This window comes from Candoia aspera, chromosome 8 (genome assembly GCF_035149785.1).
Source record: "Candoia aspera isolate rCanAsp1 chromosome 8, rCanAsp1.hap2, whole genome shotgun sequence".
Classification (NCBI taxonomy): domain Eukaryota; kingdom Metazoa; phylum Chordata; class Lepidosauria; order Squamata; family Boidae; genus Candoia; species Candoia aspera.
Window position 1 is genome coordinate 37,553,418 of NC_086160.1, and position 19,194 is coordinate 37,572,611.

The window sequence follows — 19,194 nt, forward strand, 5'->3', positions numbered from 1 at the left end:
TAATGATGTAGTTTCCATAGCAACTGGTTCACTGGAGGGCTAGACCTCTGTCTAGGGTGCTTTCAGTATGTGTGGAGTTTCCAAGGAAGAAAGTCCCAAAGAAGGCCTGCTTTCACCTAATCCAGTTTTAATTGAACTCCAGAGACTTTGAAGTGAATCTACAGACCAGGCAGATACCATTCCAACAAGGAATGAAGGCCTGTTTTAGCTGCCTCCAGACTGGTAACTTTTTCTAGTTAATGCTTCAGAAATTGCTTGGAGAAGCTTCTTTGAGTTTCTGAAGTTATATATAAAGTTCTATCAAAAGAAAAAAATGTGTTTATTATAACCATGCTTTATCATTTAATATCAGCTAAGAACTGTTGTTAAGTTCTCTATTTGTTATGATTAGCTATTATTGGAATAATCAAGGATATTGAGAATAACTAAATGAATGACAGTTATATTTGTATAGACTTGGATTGCAGAGTTCAATGCTGGATACAGAATCACAGATGTCACATCTTTTCTCTTCCTTTGTAATATTTAATAATACAATATACCAGAAATACCTTTATTCTAATCAGTTGGCAAAAGTATGCTGCATTATGGAAACCTATAGTACAGTTGGGATAATATAATAGTTTTATATTCTTAGAGGTAACCAAGGAAGAGTAGGGGAAGCTACATATCTTCCATAAAGTTTACTTTTGTACTGAATATCAGAACTGAGGCAAATTTGAAAAATAAATTGCAATGTAATATATGGAAGGGGAAGTCTTCTCCAGGAACAAATAAACCCTGGATGTGGGGTGTGTGTGGAGTTTTCTCCTTGTAAGATTCAGCAGGTTTAAGTGAAATGTTTTTTCTCAGGAGTGCATGATGGGAAAGGATAAACCAAAACCAATTTGGGATACTAGTCAGAGCACACTAAACTAGGTCCAGAAAATCCCAACTTCATGTTTACATTTACAGGGTGACTGTGGACCAGTCACTATCTCTCATCCTAAACAACCTTAGAGGTACAGTATTGGAATAATCTGTATATGTCACCTTGAGTTCCAGATTGAAGAAGTGGATACAAACCTAACTGTAATAGTTGTAGCAAAAATTTTGCTTACATAATAATAAGTTTCTGCCCATGCTTCACCATCTAGGTCATGCTCCCCCATCCTAGCAGTTACTTAATTTTTTTTTTAATGTGCACGTAAATTAATTATATACATAATATACAGTTTTGTTTGGTTTTTAAACTAGGTGATTTCAGTTTTTATCATGGTGAAACTCTGGGTTATGAAAAGAAACTCTCCTCTACCCTTGATCAGTGATACTGATTCACTTGAATTGTTCATGCTCCTTCTCTTAAGTCTGAGTATAAAATAACTGAAGATAAAGCACACATTGTGCATATTTACTGCATGCTTTTTCCATAAAAGAATGAAACAATTGCTTATTTTTAAAATGTTTCTTATATTTGTCTTTATCAGATACTTGCTTATACAGATGGACTGCATGGGAAATGGCTGTTTTCCGAGATTCGATCAGTGTTTTCTCGACGCTATCTATTGCAGAACACAGCACTGGAAATCTTTATGGCTAACAGAGGTAATTTTGGAAATGGAATTTGTTAAGAGTTTGAAATATATATTCACTAGCTTACTGTGTAAGATTATATTTTCCTTATAATTACCAGTCAGAAATTTTGAAATTTCCAGCACTCTCACACACAAAGGGACCGTCCAGAACTAAAAATGGAAAGTCTCCAGATCCAGGAGCCCTGACACCCACAGCTTCTGGGTCAGCCAGGGTTAGAGGTGTGTAACTGAGTATCATCAGTTATCAATGATACTTAATGCTATGTTGTTATCCAGCGGCTTCACGTAAATGCTGAATAGGAGCAGAGACAATGTAGAGTTATAAGGGACCTCTCAAAGTGAAGGTCTAGAACTAGATCTCTCCCCTCCTACCAAGAACTGGTCCTGGAAGAAGGAGAACCCCCACAACACTGTGCCCCCTACTCTCAGCTCCCAAAGTTGTCCAGAAGGATACCATGATCAATGGTATTAAAAGCCCCTGAGAGATCAAGAAGGGCCAGGATGGGTCCTAAACTTTAATGGGTAATCCACATGTGGTAATATTAACCTATACTGGAAGATGTTTCCCAGCAATGAATGCCAACAATGCTAGGGTAGAAAGGAGCACTGATTTGTCTATCGTACAGGTCCAATAATCAAAATTCTCAGAAATCTTTGGCTTGGAAAAACTCTCAGTTAATGCATAGTCACAGGAAATAGCTGTTACTACAATTATTAGCACAATATAGGCAAGAATGGCAAGACTTCTGGCATCATAATGTAAGAAAGTTCAAAGTAATAAGTGGCGAAGGACAAGATGAAGGCATTATGAGAATAAAGATAAGGGAAATAGAGCATTGTTTCCACAGAAAACTAATCTGATCCAGGAGACTGTGAGTTCTAGTCCCACCTTAGGCATGAAAGGTGGCTGGGTGACCTTGGGCCAGTCACTCTCTCTCAGCCCAACTCACCTCACAGAGGTGGTGTTGTGGGGAAAACAGGAGGAGGAAGGAGTATTAGGTAGGTTCGTTGTCTTGAGTTATTTATAAAAATAATAAAGGGAGGATAAAAATAAATAAATAATTTCCAAAACAACAACAGCAACTTACAAAAAGAAGCTAAAAAGTGGACCTTAGAGATTGCACATTTTGGTAACTTGTCCTGTCACAGATTTAAACTGCTTGTATGGCTCCTGGGATCTCCATTTTCACTGTTGACTTCATACTGCTTCTTATAAATACATATTAAATAAGATTTTTTGTTATTTACCTCCAAAATGGCTTCATTATTTTAATTGTATATTTAGCTAGAAGTACTTCAGAAAAATAAATTATTTAGCTTAACAAAACCTGGTTTCTTTAATAATTTTTTTATAAGCCTGCTTTCATAATATCTCCATAATCATAAAACTAACTCACTGCTTGGTAAAAGCTTCTGTCTCAACAGTGAGGGCAACCAACGTAAACTCATTTTATGGGAAGTGAATACTGTGTTGTTAAAATTGTGATATTATGTTGGGAAAGCATCTTAAAAATATATGCTTTGAATTTTCACTATTCAGTCATATGATTTATTATGCCAAGAACCACTGTATAAACAACAGCAAATAATGTTTTAAGTTCTTTTTGTTCATAGTTGCTGTCATGTTCAACTTTCCGGATCCTGCAACTGCAAAAAAAGTCATCAGTTGTTTACCTCGTGTTGGAATTGGTACTAGTTTTGGATTGCCCCAAACCAGGTATGTTATTTCTAACTCTTGAAAACAATTTCAGGTGATAGTGTTACAATATAAATTTGTAATATGGAAAGCAAATAGCCATAATCAGGAAAAAAAAGGTATGAAATCTAGGAAAATAAAGCAGTTTCTTTTTTCTATTTATTTTATTTGGTAACAGCAGACTATGCCTTATACTTGAGCAAAAAATTCATGTATTATGCTAAGCCATTATGTACTTTATTTGCTTTGTCTTATCTGCGTGCATGAATCCAACCAGCCATCATTTATTCAGAAATTCAGTTAAACAAACAATAGTTTCGTGTGATCTGCGACACGGTCTTGAAGTCTACTAGGAAAAAGATTAATTGATGTTTGATAATACAAGTTGTAAAGGCAGTTTGGTGTAGTGGTTAAGGCACTGAGCTAGAAACTGGGAGACCGTGAGTTCTAGTCCCATCTGAGGCACAAAGCCAGCTGGGTGACCTTGGGCCAGTCAATCAATCAATCTTTATTCGGCCATAGACCAGCAAATAAAACAAAATCACAATTAATTAGGATAAAAAGAGAAACACATAAAATTCTAAAATATTTAAGAAAAATTAGAGAAGATGTTATGATGTATTGTGCAAACTATAGAACAGTACTCAGCTGTGGTCAACAAAATAAAATCAGATAGATCGGATAGTAACAACTTAAGATAAAATGATTCAGTACAACCAGGATGTTTAGTGAAGAATGGGGATAGTAATTCCTGGCGATCATCTGCGTAGAGGGAGCAATACAAAATAAGATGTTCCATCATTTCAATTATTCCTCCACCACATGGACACAGTCTCTGTTCAAACAGGATATTTTAGTATCTCCCTTCAGTAACAGCTGTTGGGAGGACATTAAATCTGGCCAGGGATAAAGCCCTTCTAAATTTTGCAATTGTTATGTAGCTTAGATGTCTGGCTGATCAGAGAAAATATTCAGAATGGCTCAAAAAGTTGTTTCTAGGTAGAACTGATAAATCTGATTGCAGCTCTAAATCAATAGCCCATTGTTTGAGGTCAGATAGTGCATGTTTGTAAACCCACCATGGTAATGGCTGCCCACGTAATGCCATAAGATTGCAATTTGTCATTTATTGCCTGGAACCAGGAAGACTGAAAGCTATTGGTCACAATTAGAGGGGCCAATCCGATTGTAAAGAAAGAGAGCTTAAGCCAATAGAAAAAGGTGTAGATCCAAGCAGAAGTTTCTATTTTAAGTAGGCTGGCTCCTCGACGAAGCAATAGGCCAGTCACTCTCTCTCAGCCCTAGGAAGGAGGCAATGGCAAACCACTTCTGAGAAACCTTGCCGAGAAAACTGCAGGGACTCATCCAGGCAGTCTCCAAGACTCAGACATGATTGAATGGATTAAAAAAAAAGTTGTAATGATGTACAGAGCTACTAACAGAATACGTAATAATTTTATTTTAGGGAATCTGCAATAGAGTTATTATTTACTGTATATTCTGCAAATATTTTTCTACTCATGATAGGAAACATGTTTTCTGAGTTCTTTGTGCTATGTTTACTCTGAAAAGAGAAAACCCTATAGCAAAAATTAATCTGCCAGTGACTTCTTTAGGATCCTACAGTTGAATATTTCATCAATTTAAGTGTAACTAGAACTCTCATTGAAGAGAAGTAGTTAAGCACTTTAAATCTGGGATAAGTATTTTGAGTAGGTATTATATTACATGATGATGATGGTTAAATATATTTTGTACTACTTTTTATACAAAAGCATCTCAAAACAGTTTACATCTAAAATACACAATAGAAAAGAATGAATAAAAACAATATGGAAATGATACATAGTAAACAGAAGAGGGAACAGAGAAAGAAGAGAAAAACATGTTATTCATCCAAGACTCACAAAGATAAGACCTCAGTAAAGAGGCAAATTTGTTGGATACTTAGAAGCTGAAATAGTAGAGGCTTTATGAACCTCCAGTAGAGAGTGTTTTGGTGTATAGGCACAACCCTAAAGAAAGGCTACTCACAAGCGACTGCAAGCAGATATTCTTGTGATTCCCAGTGTACACAGCAGAACTTTCCCAATTAACTCAGCAGTATATCCTGGTTCCAGATTGCTCAGGGACTTAACCTGTCATGTCATAATTTTTTTATATTTCAGGCGTATTTCTATGGCCACTCCACGTCAAATCTTTAAAGCTTCAAATATGACTCAGCGATGGCAGCACAGAGAAATTTCAAACTTTGAATATCTCATGTTTCTAAACACTATTGCAGGTAATAATGGAAATGCTTTAAAGATTGCTTGAACAAATTATTCATTTGGCATAGTATTTTCTGAAAATTAATTAGAAGAATTTGAGTGTCTCCTTTTAGGTAAATGCTACTGATCTTGCTCGTTACTAGTGCTCCTTAACATTTATGAAGAATCCCTGTAAGTTATTTAATCACTGATTTTTCAACATTTGTCTACCTGCCAGCTCATACAACTCCAGGTGGTTTGCAATAATATAAAAATACAGAAATCAATCACTTCAGTCAAACTCATTGCTAAATATAATTGATAATATTGCAGTCCATCAATAATAAGTCAACAACAACAAAAAGTAAAAAAATCTCCCACATGCCTGATTATATATATATATATATTTATTTATTTATATTTCAAATTTTATCACCACTCATCTCACTCAAAGATTAAGATTAAATAATATTGTCTTTACTGGGTGGAAAATATCAGCAGGGGGGATGCAGGGCATAGCCTTGAAGGCAATATTAACTCTGTGTCTTTATTTTTAGTATAGTACATGCTGTATTTCTTTCTTTCTTAATATATCAATAAGTCTATACTAATTATTGTTATTTCAGTACTATTTGCAGTATTCATTTAGTTTGCAACTTTTCATTAGTTAACAATATTTTTAAGAAAACGGTGTCGCTGTATCATTGGTCAACTTGCTAGTAACATAGAAAAGGTTACGTTCACCACATGACATCTGCAACCCAGAATACAGTCTTTTGTGGCTTCCATATTAGTGCGTCAGTTTAAATTGCCCTTCATAAGAATTCATTCTTTCACTTTTGAAAGTATTCTATATATAGACATTTTAAAAGATAGATGGAACTCTTGTCTACATTTCATTTCCTGAAGTTGGATTCATTCATATAAAATTCTATATTTTATATTTTATACTTATATATGTATTTTTAGGTATTTATATTGAACTGTTAGTGATTTGTCATTTTTACAAGTTGTAGCTGCCCAGAGTTGTACACAAGATGGGCGGCAGAGAAATTTAAACAAACAAACAAACAAATAAATAAGGTTTAGTAAAGGTTTATTTAACTTTGTTTCATCTAAAAAAAGCATCATTGTTCTTTCTCACCAGGGCGTACATACAATGATTTAAACCAGTATCCAGTATTTCCTTGGGTGATCACTAACTATGAATCAGAAGAGTTGGACCTTACACTTCCAAGTAATTTCCGAGATCTGTCAAAGGTACTTTTTTTCCTCACTAAGTATTTCTGAGATTTGTCAAAGGTACAGCCAGTCCCATGTAGAACATATCTACATTGACTCAGCTTTCATCATAGTTTGTGAGTATTGGTTAAGATTTGGAGGGAGGGAGGGAGGGAGGGAGGGAGGAAGGAGCGAGCTAATCTGATTCTTTATAATTAATTCCAAAATCTTATTTCAGATTTATCTGGACCCTAATCTGTTTCTGATGTTCTAAAATCAAAGTCTTAATTAGCTTTTTGCTGTTTATTTTGATTTTTTAAAGTTCCTAAGCTTGTAGTTAAAATTTTCTTTTGTTAAGGATTGAAGGCAAACTCACCCAATGTTTTCAGATTTGTCAATTCAATAGCTGAAAAGTAGTTAATAAGCAATTTCCAAAAGTGATTAGAAAGGAAAGTATGTGAACTTGGTGTCATTTTAAAGGCGTTGACTGTGGTTTGAGCAAGATGGCTATTCCGTCTCCCAGTGTTCAAAAACCCGCTGTAGACTGCTCTCTTGCAGTCTCCTTGCAAGGAGCAACTGTCTGGAGCACTTGTGGGTGATCTCCTGTCCTCTCTTTATCCAGAGAGGTTCAAAGAGCTGGTCTACTCACCAGCTCTTCGTTCTTCGCTGCAGTCATCAGCTCTGCTTTTTGTGGAGTGTCTTCAGTCTGCCATTTTTTTCTCAGGAAGTCCATTTGTATTGGGGCTTATAAGCCAAGCTCCAACCCAGCTATAGGGGGCCTAGCTGAGGAAAACTGCAATCATCCATAATTATTCTTGTGTTTTTTACATTCTGCTGTGTATGACCAAGTTTTAAATGAAATTTAGGAGTACTTCTAAAACATATTTACTAAACTTAGTGGACTTAATATTGAATAAATAGGTATAACATAACACTATGACAAAAGATAGTTTAAAAAAATAGTTTATAAAATAAAAAAGTTGCTGATCTTAAATTATGAACTATTGTGCAATTTAAGAGATAAAGTATAAAAGACATCTTAATATAACTTGCTGACATTTCCATATTTTATTCATTAACCAAGTCTTGGAGATTGTTTACTTTGCATAAAAGTTTATTTAACCATGTTTTAAAACTTGCAGCACTTAGCATATTATCTGATATATTACTTCTGTAAGGAATCCTAGAGCCTTTGGAATCAGCTGGGATAAAAGACTGAAATGATATAAAATAAACTATAATATTGCTAAATTTCATTATGAAAATACTTTGGAAAAAATATTTTTGGCTATGTAGAATTTAATGATCTAAGGTCGGTAAATAGTATAGCATACCCTAATCCAATGAACCTCTTAGCTGCATTTTTTTAAAAAATAGCAGCATCTCTGCATGCCAGCTGAGTTGCTTCTAGCACTTTGGATAGATTTCAGAAGCAGCTTCCATGGCAACAGAGTTGAAGAACGTACAGCTCTCCAAACACTTCCCAGGTTTAGCATCACCAAGTAGTACTGAAATTTTTCAACTGAATTTCAGTTCTTAAAATCATAGCACTGTCTCTGTCATTTTGAAATATTTTCCACAATAATATTTTTGTTAGGATAGTTATTGGCCAAAAATGTGACTTAGTTGATTTACAACTACAGTCCCTGGCTTATTCTGTTTTAACTCTGAAGTCTTGTTTTTAAGCAACAGAGTTGAATCAAAACATATGAAATTCATGTTGGTGAAAATTATTCTATGCCTGATGATTACATCTTGCAAACACTGGAAGAGTATTTCCAGTGTTTTTTTCTCCTTTGGTCTGAGTGTTTCTCTTAAATGAATAAGTGTGGCATATTTTATTTATGAAGAGTACATATTTTATTTATGAAATATACCTTGTTTCTCATTGTCTTGTTCACATCCTGTCTCCTTTTCGATCCAATCAATTTCCATCCTCATTTCATCCCCATTACATTGTGATATATTGAAAGGAACCTTGTAGAAATAATCTATTCCCTTAAGTTTTGTTGCTTCACCTTTTTATGGCTTCATTAGAAGATTGTTACAATCTTTTCTCAGTTACTTTTATTTTCAATCCATATGTACATTATAATAACTTTTGTTCACTGCAGCTCTGTCATTATTGTATCTCATAAAAATGTAAAAAAAAGTTACCTATGTGTATTGGGCCTATACTGCCATCTATATTCAAATGGGAAAGGGTGATTTGGAGCATGTGAGGACTCTTGTATAGCATGTGTTGGCAACTCTCTAAAAAAAGCTGCATCTTTTTGTAGACTATGGAGCTTGCTGCTATGTGATACCAGAAGACAATCTGATTTAAAGATATTTCAGCAGGTACTATGTAAATGACAGCGTGCTCTTCAAATCGACTTCTGCCCTTTGAATCCTGATTGCTCCACTGTCCTATCATGTAAACATCTTCTGATGCATAAGCAATAGTCAGGACAAATAACAAACCATCAGAATATAGAAAGTGTGATTCTAGTTGTCAGAGTGCATATCCCATGTAAGATCTTTTTCCTCTGTCAGTGCTATTCAGTGTCATAATCAGCCTAATCCAGTTGGTAAATTCAGAAACTTATTTCCTTTCATGACAAGACTTCTGTGTGATTGCAATATGTTACTTATACAAGCTCTCTTAACTCAGTGTCCTCTGGATGTATTGGTCAAAGTTGATATTATTGGGGACTATGAGATTTGAAATAATGAATTTTTGGAGAGCACCAGATTCTGAGACTTGTACTATGTGCTAAATGCTGCACTGTAAGATGACAGTGTTGAGTGGAGTTTTATATTAACATTCCTAATATAGTGGATTGATACTTGCTTCAGAATGGGCTACAGTACAGGTAGTCCTCACTTAACGACCATTCATTCAGCAACCGTTTGCAATTACAATGGTGCTGAAAAAATGGACTTACCACCTGTGCCCAAAATTACGACTGTTGCAGTGCCCCCACAGTCACGTGATCAAAATTCGGGTGCTTGGCAGCCTACCCGCCCTTATGACTGCAGGGGTGCTTCAACTTCCCCCAGCTGCCTATCTCCCTCCCATCTCTGACCTTTTGGAAGCCCTGCACCCTGCCTTGTGGGGTGGCAAGTACCTGAACAAATGTGGCCTTGGCGGCTACCACTTCATGGGACAGCTGGGCTGGGGTGGCTGGAACTCCCTGGAGTGGTTTGGAACGGCTGGGCTGGACTGGTGGCAGTTTCACGCTGTGCTGTGGCTCAGGAGCTTCTTGCAGCCCCAGAGCTGTGCAGTTCTGGGTCTGCTTGTTACCCTGCCAGGCAGGGTGCCAGTGGCCAAAAGGGCAGAGGTGGGAGGGAGATAGGTGGGTGGGGGGAGTTGAAGGCAGTCGCTTACCTAACTGAGGTTTGGGGCTGGGAGGGACCAAGCCCAGAATGGCTTTGATTAGGGTGGGTGCTCAGCTAATGAGCAGTAAAATTCACTTAACAATGGCAAGGGGAATTGCCAGGATTGCCATTGCTAAATGATGCAGTCACATGACATCTCGCTTTATGACTGCATCCGGTCACAATTATCGTTGTTAAATGAGGACTACCTTTATTTCAGGCTACAGAGTAACCATCAAAGGTAAGATAAGGACTGTCATAGATATAATAGGTATATTCATTTCAAGCCATAATTTTGCTAACCATGATATGAAAACCCAGCTATTATGTTAAGTGGATAATAGTTTCGGAGTTAGTATTATGTTTGAACCATACTTGGTCAACAGCTCAGTCCAATGTGTAGGATCAACCGTGCCTACCCTGTGTAAAACCATATTGCCCAAGGTTAGCTTGGTTATTTATTATATTTATTTATTAATTCAATATGTATGGCTGCCCATCTCAACAAATGATTCTAACAAGAGGTTAGGTTTTGGAAAGCCTTGAAGACCTGGCCAGTCAGGGGAATAACTGAGCCCACATTATTGGTGTGTGATGTCTTTGACAGGCACTTTTTGTTTTAGAGAGTCTTGATATATATATATATATATATTTGTATTTTATTTATATTGTATTTTTCATCTTTGTTAGCTGCCCAGAGTCACATTAGTGAGATGGGCGATTATATAAATCAATATATATATATATATATATAAATGCAAGTACTTCAATCAGTGTAGCTTATGAAGCATGGATTGTTTTCAATATAATTCTGATTTATAGAATATAGTGTCTGTTTACTGGATTTTATGTAAATTACATAATGAAAACAATTGCATTATATATGATTCTGAGTTTAATAGGGAAAATAGCATACAATTCTTTTTGTGTGCTTGCTTATCATATATTATGCAATGACATTCCTTTGCATTATTAATTATTAGAACTGTTTAGAGAAATAGGTCACATACTTTTCTTTTTTACTAGTTGACTGCAGAATAGATTATTAGATGCAGCCTTCAAACATGGTTTAGGATTTAATTATTAACAATTAGGCATCTGCAGGAAAAGGCAAGGAGTGGCAAATGAGAAAATCTGCACGGCAATATTGCCATGCAAAAGCTGTGACTTATGCACTTGTGGAGGTATCAAGACATAGCATATGGGCAGCTTTTGCATGATGATATCAACCTCCATCTTGTTGGTTTGGTCACCGTACTTTGTTCCAGACACTGCTGTTATTATAGCCAAACTTAAACCTAATCACTGTTATGTACAAATTATGAAGATATGTTTAGATGAACTCCAGTAAATACACTGTCGCTAAACACATGCAGGATTGTTAGGCAACTAGCAATCGCTTCTCAGCCTTTTGGCTAAGTTTAAGTGTGTTCTTTAGAATACTAATGCCCTAGCAGTCTGTCTTGTTTCTTTCTGAAGTAGGGCTACCAGAACTGGGGTGCAGAAATCAAAAGTGTTCGATGAAAAGGGATATGGATGGGATTGCTGAGTAAAATGCCTAGGAGCACACTGACATTGCTCTGAACAACAGTAACAACAAAGGCCTACCTGTTGTGCTTAAAATGGCCTACTTAGTTAATGAGCTAATCTGGTTTAGACTGCAGTTGAAATTATGCCTATCTAGAAATAGACTCCATTGAGAAGTTGAAGTGCAGTAGCAGCAACAACATCAGAAAAAGGGAAATATGGGCTGTTAGAACTGTAGCCGAGGCATAATGTGCAACTACTGTTGCTACTGCTATTGTATTTATTGGTACTATCATCTGCTGTTTTCTCAGCAGTTCTGGGAGCTACATAAATAGCTAAGTTCTATGGAGATATATTGAAAAAGCTGGGTGTTTTGCCCTAGAAAACAAACAAACAAACAAAAACGGGGGGGGGGATATGAAAGCACTCTTCAAATACCTATAAGGGTCACATAGAGGAAAGTCAAGACCTATTCTCTGTTGTTCCATATTGCAGGATATGGGATAATGGATGAAGTTACAGGAAGGCAGATTTGATTATGTAATGGTATATGGGAACCTCAGGAGACAGGGTAAAGAGACTCAGCCAAGGGAACAGGTAAATGGCACCTTAGCCCACAGCAGGAATGTGGGCAGGGCAAGCGGCTCAGAAGGGACTCTCCCTAGTTTCATGGGCTTTAAAGGGGTCGGGAGAACTGTACTTGCAGACTTGCAAGACTGATGTCAGCCTTGCAAGGTAGACCAGATAGGAAATACAGCCAGGTAGACCAGACAGGAAACATGGTAATTCTACTTCATTGTAAAGTTACATTAATGCAAGCTGCCTTTTATCTGACAGTTCCCTTGGCTGCATCTCTTTCCCTGTCTCCCAAGGTCATCCCCACATACCATTACAGATTAAATGTTAGAAAAAAACTTCAGAGCAGTGGAACTGTCCACTGTACTAGTTAGACCAGACCAGGAAATCAATGCCACAGGAAGGCTAAAACTATTTTACTGAGATAGGCTATACAGTAATAACAGAATCTTGCAAGTATGATTGTGCTGTACCTTCGTCTCCTTCTTACAGTTCGATGAATTAGGAGGCATTTGCCTGAGTCGGTTCTGAATGTAAACATGCTGTTCTGGGTTTAAAAAATGCTTCAGCCCTTTTGCCTAAGCAGTAGCTTCCATATATCTCTGTCACTGTCATCCTCTTTACTCTCTACAAGAACCAACTATCTAAAAGGTGATCTGCTCACCTTCACTGGAATGTATTTGACTGACACTAGATAGCCATTTATCTAGGATGCTTTAATTTGGATTCTTGCATTGAATGAGGGGTTGGAATTGATGGCCTTAATGACCCTTTCACTTCTATGAGTCTATAGAACACAGATGTTGAAGAATCAGAAGAGTTACTCTGAAACATTGCTTAAATATAGTGTGGAAGCATGTATTCTCATTCTCTTTTTCGATACCAAGGCATAAACAAATGCATGCGATTGGCATTTGTGGCTCCCTTGAGCAGGTTCCCTAGGTTTCCCCCCCACAATACCTACTGCCCCCTCCCACACTCCTAGGGAGAGACTATTCAGTAAATACTGCAACTAAACACTTGCCCAGAGAAGTCCTGAACAAGTGTAGTGGTGACATCATCTCCCCTTGTTTTCCATCCTCTTTGTAGTTTAACCAAGGGTGGGATGAATGTTCTAAGGTTAAGGCCTTTTCATAATGAGAGTGCTGATTCAATGAGAATGCAAGTATTAATTAGTGTAGCAATATTAAGGAACTAAATGGGAGTTGAGAGGCAAAAGGACTGGAGAGAAAATGACAACGACATCAGCATGTTTTATGTCAGTCAGTTATTTGGACACAGGGAGAACAGGGAGAACAAAGTATAATAAATGCAAACAGATTTTAAAAATTCCATAAACTAAAATCCCAAATCTAAAACTCTACTCTAAATCTAGCTCCATCATTCCCTAGATTGATATATTTTTCCAGAATCTCCAATCTCAGACTCCTGGGATTGCTATTTTGGCTTATCTGGCTTTAAATCAACCTGGGAAGAGACTCCTACTCATCCCATGCGGAACATGCATAGAGTAAAGAGAAAATGGACCTGCGTCGTCATTTTTTTAAAAGCTAACCTGAAAGGGGAACCGTTCCATGCCCGATTGGCTTTTTAGCATTTGATTTTCTAGGCTTTGCTTGTTTTTGCTCATTACCTATATTGACAGGTTAGATTTGAGTGACATATCAGATTTAGGATTTCCTTTAACTCTTTCCTATCTGAATGGCTTTCAGGAAGATTTTATTTTGTATTAGAACTTTTTGCGATGAGATTTCTTTATAAGTTTGTAACTTCTTATAAAGACAATACAAGGCTGTGCTTCTAATGCCTAATCAATGTAAATTATAATGTGACTTATTCAGGGTCTGTAAGAGATTATATATTATATTTGCTAATACAAAAATGAGTTGCAATTGTTCCTTTAAAAGGGGGAGGGAGAGCTTTATATGCTATAGAGGCATACTGTGATTAAGAGTTTAAAAATTAGTCATTAACTTTTTTATCAGTGCTTCAGAATAAATAAATATTAGAGAGTCTGTGTGGGAATGTAGCACAGTTCATGTCCAGTGCTAGACTTAAGTTTTAGAAAATACAGTGGAACCAATATATTGTGTTTTTGGACATTGGATCATTCAGATTGCATAGCCCAAACTAATTCCACCATCATTAACCATGATAGCATTCACTGGAATGTCCTGAAGACCAGATGTTTGTAGAAGAATGAAGGAGCCAAGATGCATTGGTATAATACTCTTTATTGCTTTATATCCTGGTGTTTTACTTTTACAAGAGCAACCACTTCATTATAATCTCTCCATGTTTACTTTAGCTAGGTGACTATAAGGAGTAGCATCTTTTCAGTTGTACACTAATGTTAAGATCAGTTCTCATCTTGGAAGCCAAACTGGCTTTCAGTTTTTTCTGCTGATTTAATTAGATGGGGGTAAACAATGAGGATTTATGTAACCTAAAGTTGACATATTAGGTATGGATTCTGCTTCTCTATATTGGTTTGGCAGCTTGATTTATTTTGGTTTCTTTGCTACTTTATTTTAATTGTTTTCCAAATCTGATGGTGATACCCATCCTAAATAGTGACCCATCAAGAAGTATAATTATCAGACATGTACAGTACATATGTACAGTTATACAAAATATTTATATGATCTGAAGAGAAACCAAGGTATAGGTGCAGTTAAAAGGTGAAGTTTTGGTAATTTGGATAACTTTCTCCATTTTGTTTTGGTAGAACTTAAAAAAAAAGTCCACAGCAAATGTTGGCTTTAAAAATTGTTGAACTCTGTTAGCTGCATCTAACTATATAATTGCATCTTTGTAATTGCTGCATCCTTTGCTACAATAAGTAAGATCTATTGCAATACTATAGGTCAAAGGGCTACTTTAAGTTGCTATTTTTTTTTTCAATGAATGCCATTCTCCTGGGTAGGCCAGTGAACTGCAATTGTAGCACTGTTTGCATAAACACATTTATGGCCAATGCATCACAACTGGGAATTTCCTAGTTTTGGCACCCCTATGAAAATAATACCACTTCAAAGCCAATTAAGGAGAACAGTAATCTGTTCATTTAAAAATATGATAGTAAAAAGAAAAAAGAAAAGCAAAAGACCTTTCATGTAAGAGGGGGAAAAAAGATTTTAGAAGGTAATACTTTCCCTCAGAATGGCTAATGATTAGTTAGCTATTCAGAAAATCCCATAGCCGTTGTCAGGAAAATATGGGTAAGCATGGTAGAATGTATTAGCCCAATACATTGTCTCCATTTTATTATGAAGCTGCTGCAAAAGCAGTGATATACAGCACTGTCATTACAGATCTATTGTTACAAGGGTTCCACAGTCTTCTGTATACTACCATTAATTTATAGCAGTAAACAATATGTAGCCTTCCAAATGCAGCAAAGCAGAATCTTTTAATGAGGTGGATGTTATTACCACAATAAATCAGTGCATTTGTGTAATGTATAATTCAATGTGTATTCCCACTGTAACTTCTCTGAGTAAGCTGATAGTGTATCATTGTCACTGCACAGCCTCGTAGTTCTTTATTTCTAAGCCTTTCCCCCATTTGGTGATTTTTTTCTAATTTGCCTGTAAATAAATGTGGAATGACTTGATAGTTGTCCTATTGCCAGGTTCTTGAAACCTGGTGTTACAGAAAAGGAGGGTTAAAAATCAATATGGTAGATTCTTCCTCACCAAATGATACATTTTATTTCTTTTTTCAAAAGAGAATTAAATCAGTCCTAACTGGTTTTAGCTTTATATTCAGCAGATGTAATTTAATAACTATTGATCTGTAGTGGTCTTATTTGGAGATAATAAAAACAGGAGCAGTTAAAAGCATACATTTGAAAAGCTTTAGTGCAATGTAGATGCTGCACTCTTCATGCTGTTACAAAAAAGCAAAAGCAAACTCACAAATTCTAATATCTTTTTTTATAAACAAAAAGCAGGCATGGCTGAATATTGCCACAGAGCAAAAACTAAGTAGTTTCTATAATGGTTCATTGACAAATACATTAATTAACATCTGAGTAAACCATTTTTTTTTTCTCTTTGTATTTCAACTCCTCGGGGAAGGGGGTATTCATTAAAATTAGAAAATTATCAAAATTGCTGCCAGGATATGCTTTAAATGACCTATTTAGTATACAGTATATGGGAAGAAATAAATATAACAAAATACTTGCATTAACAAATAGCAAACTTAATTAGATTGTGTCTGCTGCCAATTTGTAGTTCATTCTTAATTTCATAAACTATATATTAGATCACTGAAATATATTACAAATATATTTAATAACAAAATATCAAATTATGCATCAAAAAGTCTGTTCTTATAAAATATGATGAGACTGATACCAAAGGAAAACATACTATGTCATTTTTTTTTGGTTATTAGAAAAAATAGCCTTTTCAAAAATTGATAAATTACATACTTCTTGAATCCAATCCACGAGTCCTTTTCAGTCTCTCAGTATAATTTTCTTAGCTGTTCCCCAAACCCAGAATACCCAAGATTCCTCAAAAATTGTCAAATCCAACAATTTTGGGATATAATTCAATATAGCATTCATATCTTTGACATGAAAACATTTATCTTTGAATCTACTTACATACATTGCAATGTTATTCTAAAATATAACTGGTAATGGACAAGACCAAATCATATGACTTAACGTACCCTCAAATTTCTTACATCAGCAACATAGAAAATCTTACAGTCTGGCTTTTGATAGTCACTCTTTATGTGTTTGGGAAAAGGCCATGAAGTTATAAGATGAGATGAGTCCAAGTTGTGAGGGGTTTACATTTGTTACAAGGTAAGAGAGAAAAAAATGAAGAAAAATATTAATGTAATAATAGTAGTGATGTACTGCCTTTTTTCTGGGAGCACAAGACAATGTATGTGGTGACCTCCTCTCATTTTACCCTCACTACAACCATGGTAGGTAGAGTGGTAATAAAGAGTGACTGGCCTCAAGACATCCAGTAAGCTTTGTAGCTGAGTGAAGAGTTCAGCCTGGGTTCTCTTGGTCCAAATTCAACAACTTGTTGCAAGGTGCTCTGGATTCATGGATCTCCATGGGATCTCTGCATTACAGCCACTGTGGTGATGGACAATTTAGGTACATTTTTCTTTATTATCAGCTGCCACACTTACAGACACTACCTTCCAGAACAATGCAACTGCACAATCTGACTATGATCCTACTATTTAAATCACTACTATATAGATTTATATTTTAAGTTCTTTCCAATATCCAGTCACCAGTCCTTGCCTATCCGTTTACTATGCCCTTGTTACCTAAAGCAGAATTGCAACAAATCTGGTCTAGGAGCTACATATAATCCACTAGGATCCTTTTGTGACCCCCAGAGTGAGTGGATTTTGAGGAGCTTAACAATAAATGATGTGTTCCCTGTAACTCCCAAAAATAATCCTAGATAGTTGAGCCTTGATATGCCATACAAAGCTTGGCTTGGCTCTAGAGTTAATGGAAGTTGTGTATTTCTGTTCTTCTGTGTCACTTTGATCAACAGGACTCTTTACAAAATATACTGTAAATCTTCAGACATCTATATCTCAGTTTGCATAAAGTATAATATAAAATATAGTGTGCTCAGGTTTCTATTGGCTTTAATGTTCCAAACACAATTTGAAGTCCTGTTTTTGACCTTTAAAGCTTTAAACATTTGGATCCAAATTATCTGAAAAATGCCTCTTACTGGGGTCATTTTCCCCAATTCTTTGGTCATTAAATGTGGTTCTGCTCTCAGCACATCCAGTGATTAAAGCTAGAATGGCTAAGATGAGAAGCAGGCAACTTTCAGTAATGGTGTAGAATCAGTGGAATTATTTCTTTAGATTAGTTTGACAAGACTGATGGAAATTTTTTGTAATGAACTGAGATACTACCATTTCAGCATGCATTTGGGGAAGAAGTCATATTATTTCTGACTTAATATTTAATATTCCATGTTTTAGTGTTGCTTATTGTTTTATGCACAATCACAAATTATTTGGAGTGCTATTCCAGGCCTCCCTGTCCTGGAAACAACATTTTATGTATCTGGCAAATGTTTCCAGAGACCACTTTTTGTCAACTTGGTTAAAAAAAGTTATTGGAAGTCTCACTCCCTAGGATTCTCCTTGGAGAACCATTGCCATTAGGATTTGAAAATGCTCAAAGTATCTTTAAACAAAATATTTGGGCATTCATTTCAAATCAATTTAAGTCTGGCTTCCAGCTTTGCAGGTCATGGGGTCTTTTCATATGGGTGTGTCAGTTTACTACCTTAACTCTATCACAGTACTGAAATTTTGACAGACCTTCACTTTGGCCAGGCTGAATGCATTGCCTAACTCTAACCCTATCCCTGATGGGGCACTACAAAAATATTCCCCTACAGCAATTAAGGCACTACAAAAATACTCCCCTATAGCAATTGCATTAATGTCCTTGTGAGAATAGCTCTGTAGAGTCCTTGAACCATATGGATCTTCATTGTCCTTTCTAGAAAGAGTTTATCAATACTATCCTGATGAAATTCCCTGGCAGAGAGCTTATTTATTTATTAATCTCAGTCTGGCCATTATTTGGATATATCCTTTGGCACCTCCATATACACCATCTGCCTCTCCTAGGGACTGAAAATTTATACTAATTTATTTTTTGTTTTTATACACACACACACACACACATGTATGTGCATGCGTACATACATACATGCATACATACACACACATCTGATGGCTGGCCTTATGAATGTAATAAAAGTTTGGTTTGATTTGATGTGATTTGTTTGTTTGTTTTATGTTGGGTTGATTGATTTTTCTTGTATCAGCTATTAGCTGTATTAAATTTTAAAAATCATGGAGTGGCAAATAAAGTGATATATACAATTAAGTGAACAACATTGGTGTGTCATGTGATAGCATGTAAACTGGTGGCTTGATTTATATAATTACATCGTATTATCCCCAA

General features: G+C 36.0%; 1 protein-coding gene across 3 annotated transcripts in view; it reads left to right on the top strand.

The window, feature by feature from the left end:
* Positions 1-19,194, top strand: part of LRBA (LPS responsive beige-like anchor protein) — a 409,112-nt gene that overhangs the window by 289,990 nt on the left and 99,928 nt on the right. For all 3 annotated transcript variants that reach the window (XM_063310174.1, XM_063310176.1, XM_063310175.1), the window contains exons 40-43: positions 1,467-1,584; positions 3,189-3,291; positions 5,439-5,554; positions 6,667-6,779. In XM_063310174.1, the coding sequence (XP_063166244.1) occupies positions 1,467-1,584; positions 3,189-3,291; positions 5,439-5,554; positions 6,667-6,779 (450 nt within the window). The remainder of the gene's footprint in view (positions 1-1,466; positions 1,585-3,188; positions 3,292-5,438; positions 5,555-6,666; positions 6,780-19,194) is intronic.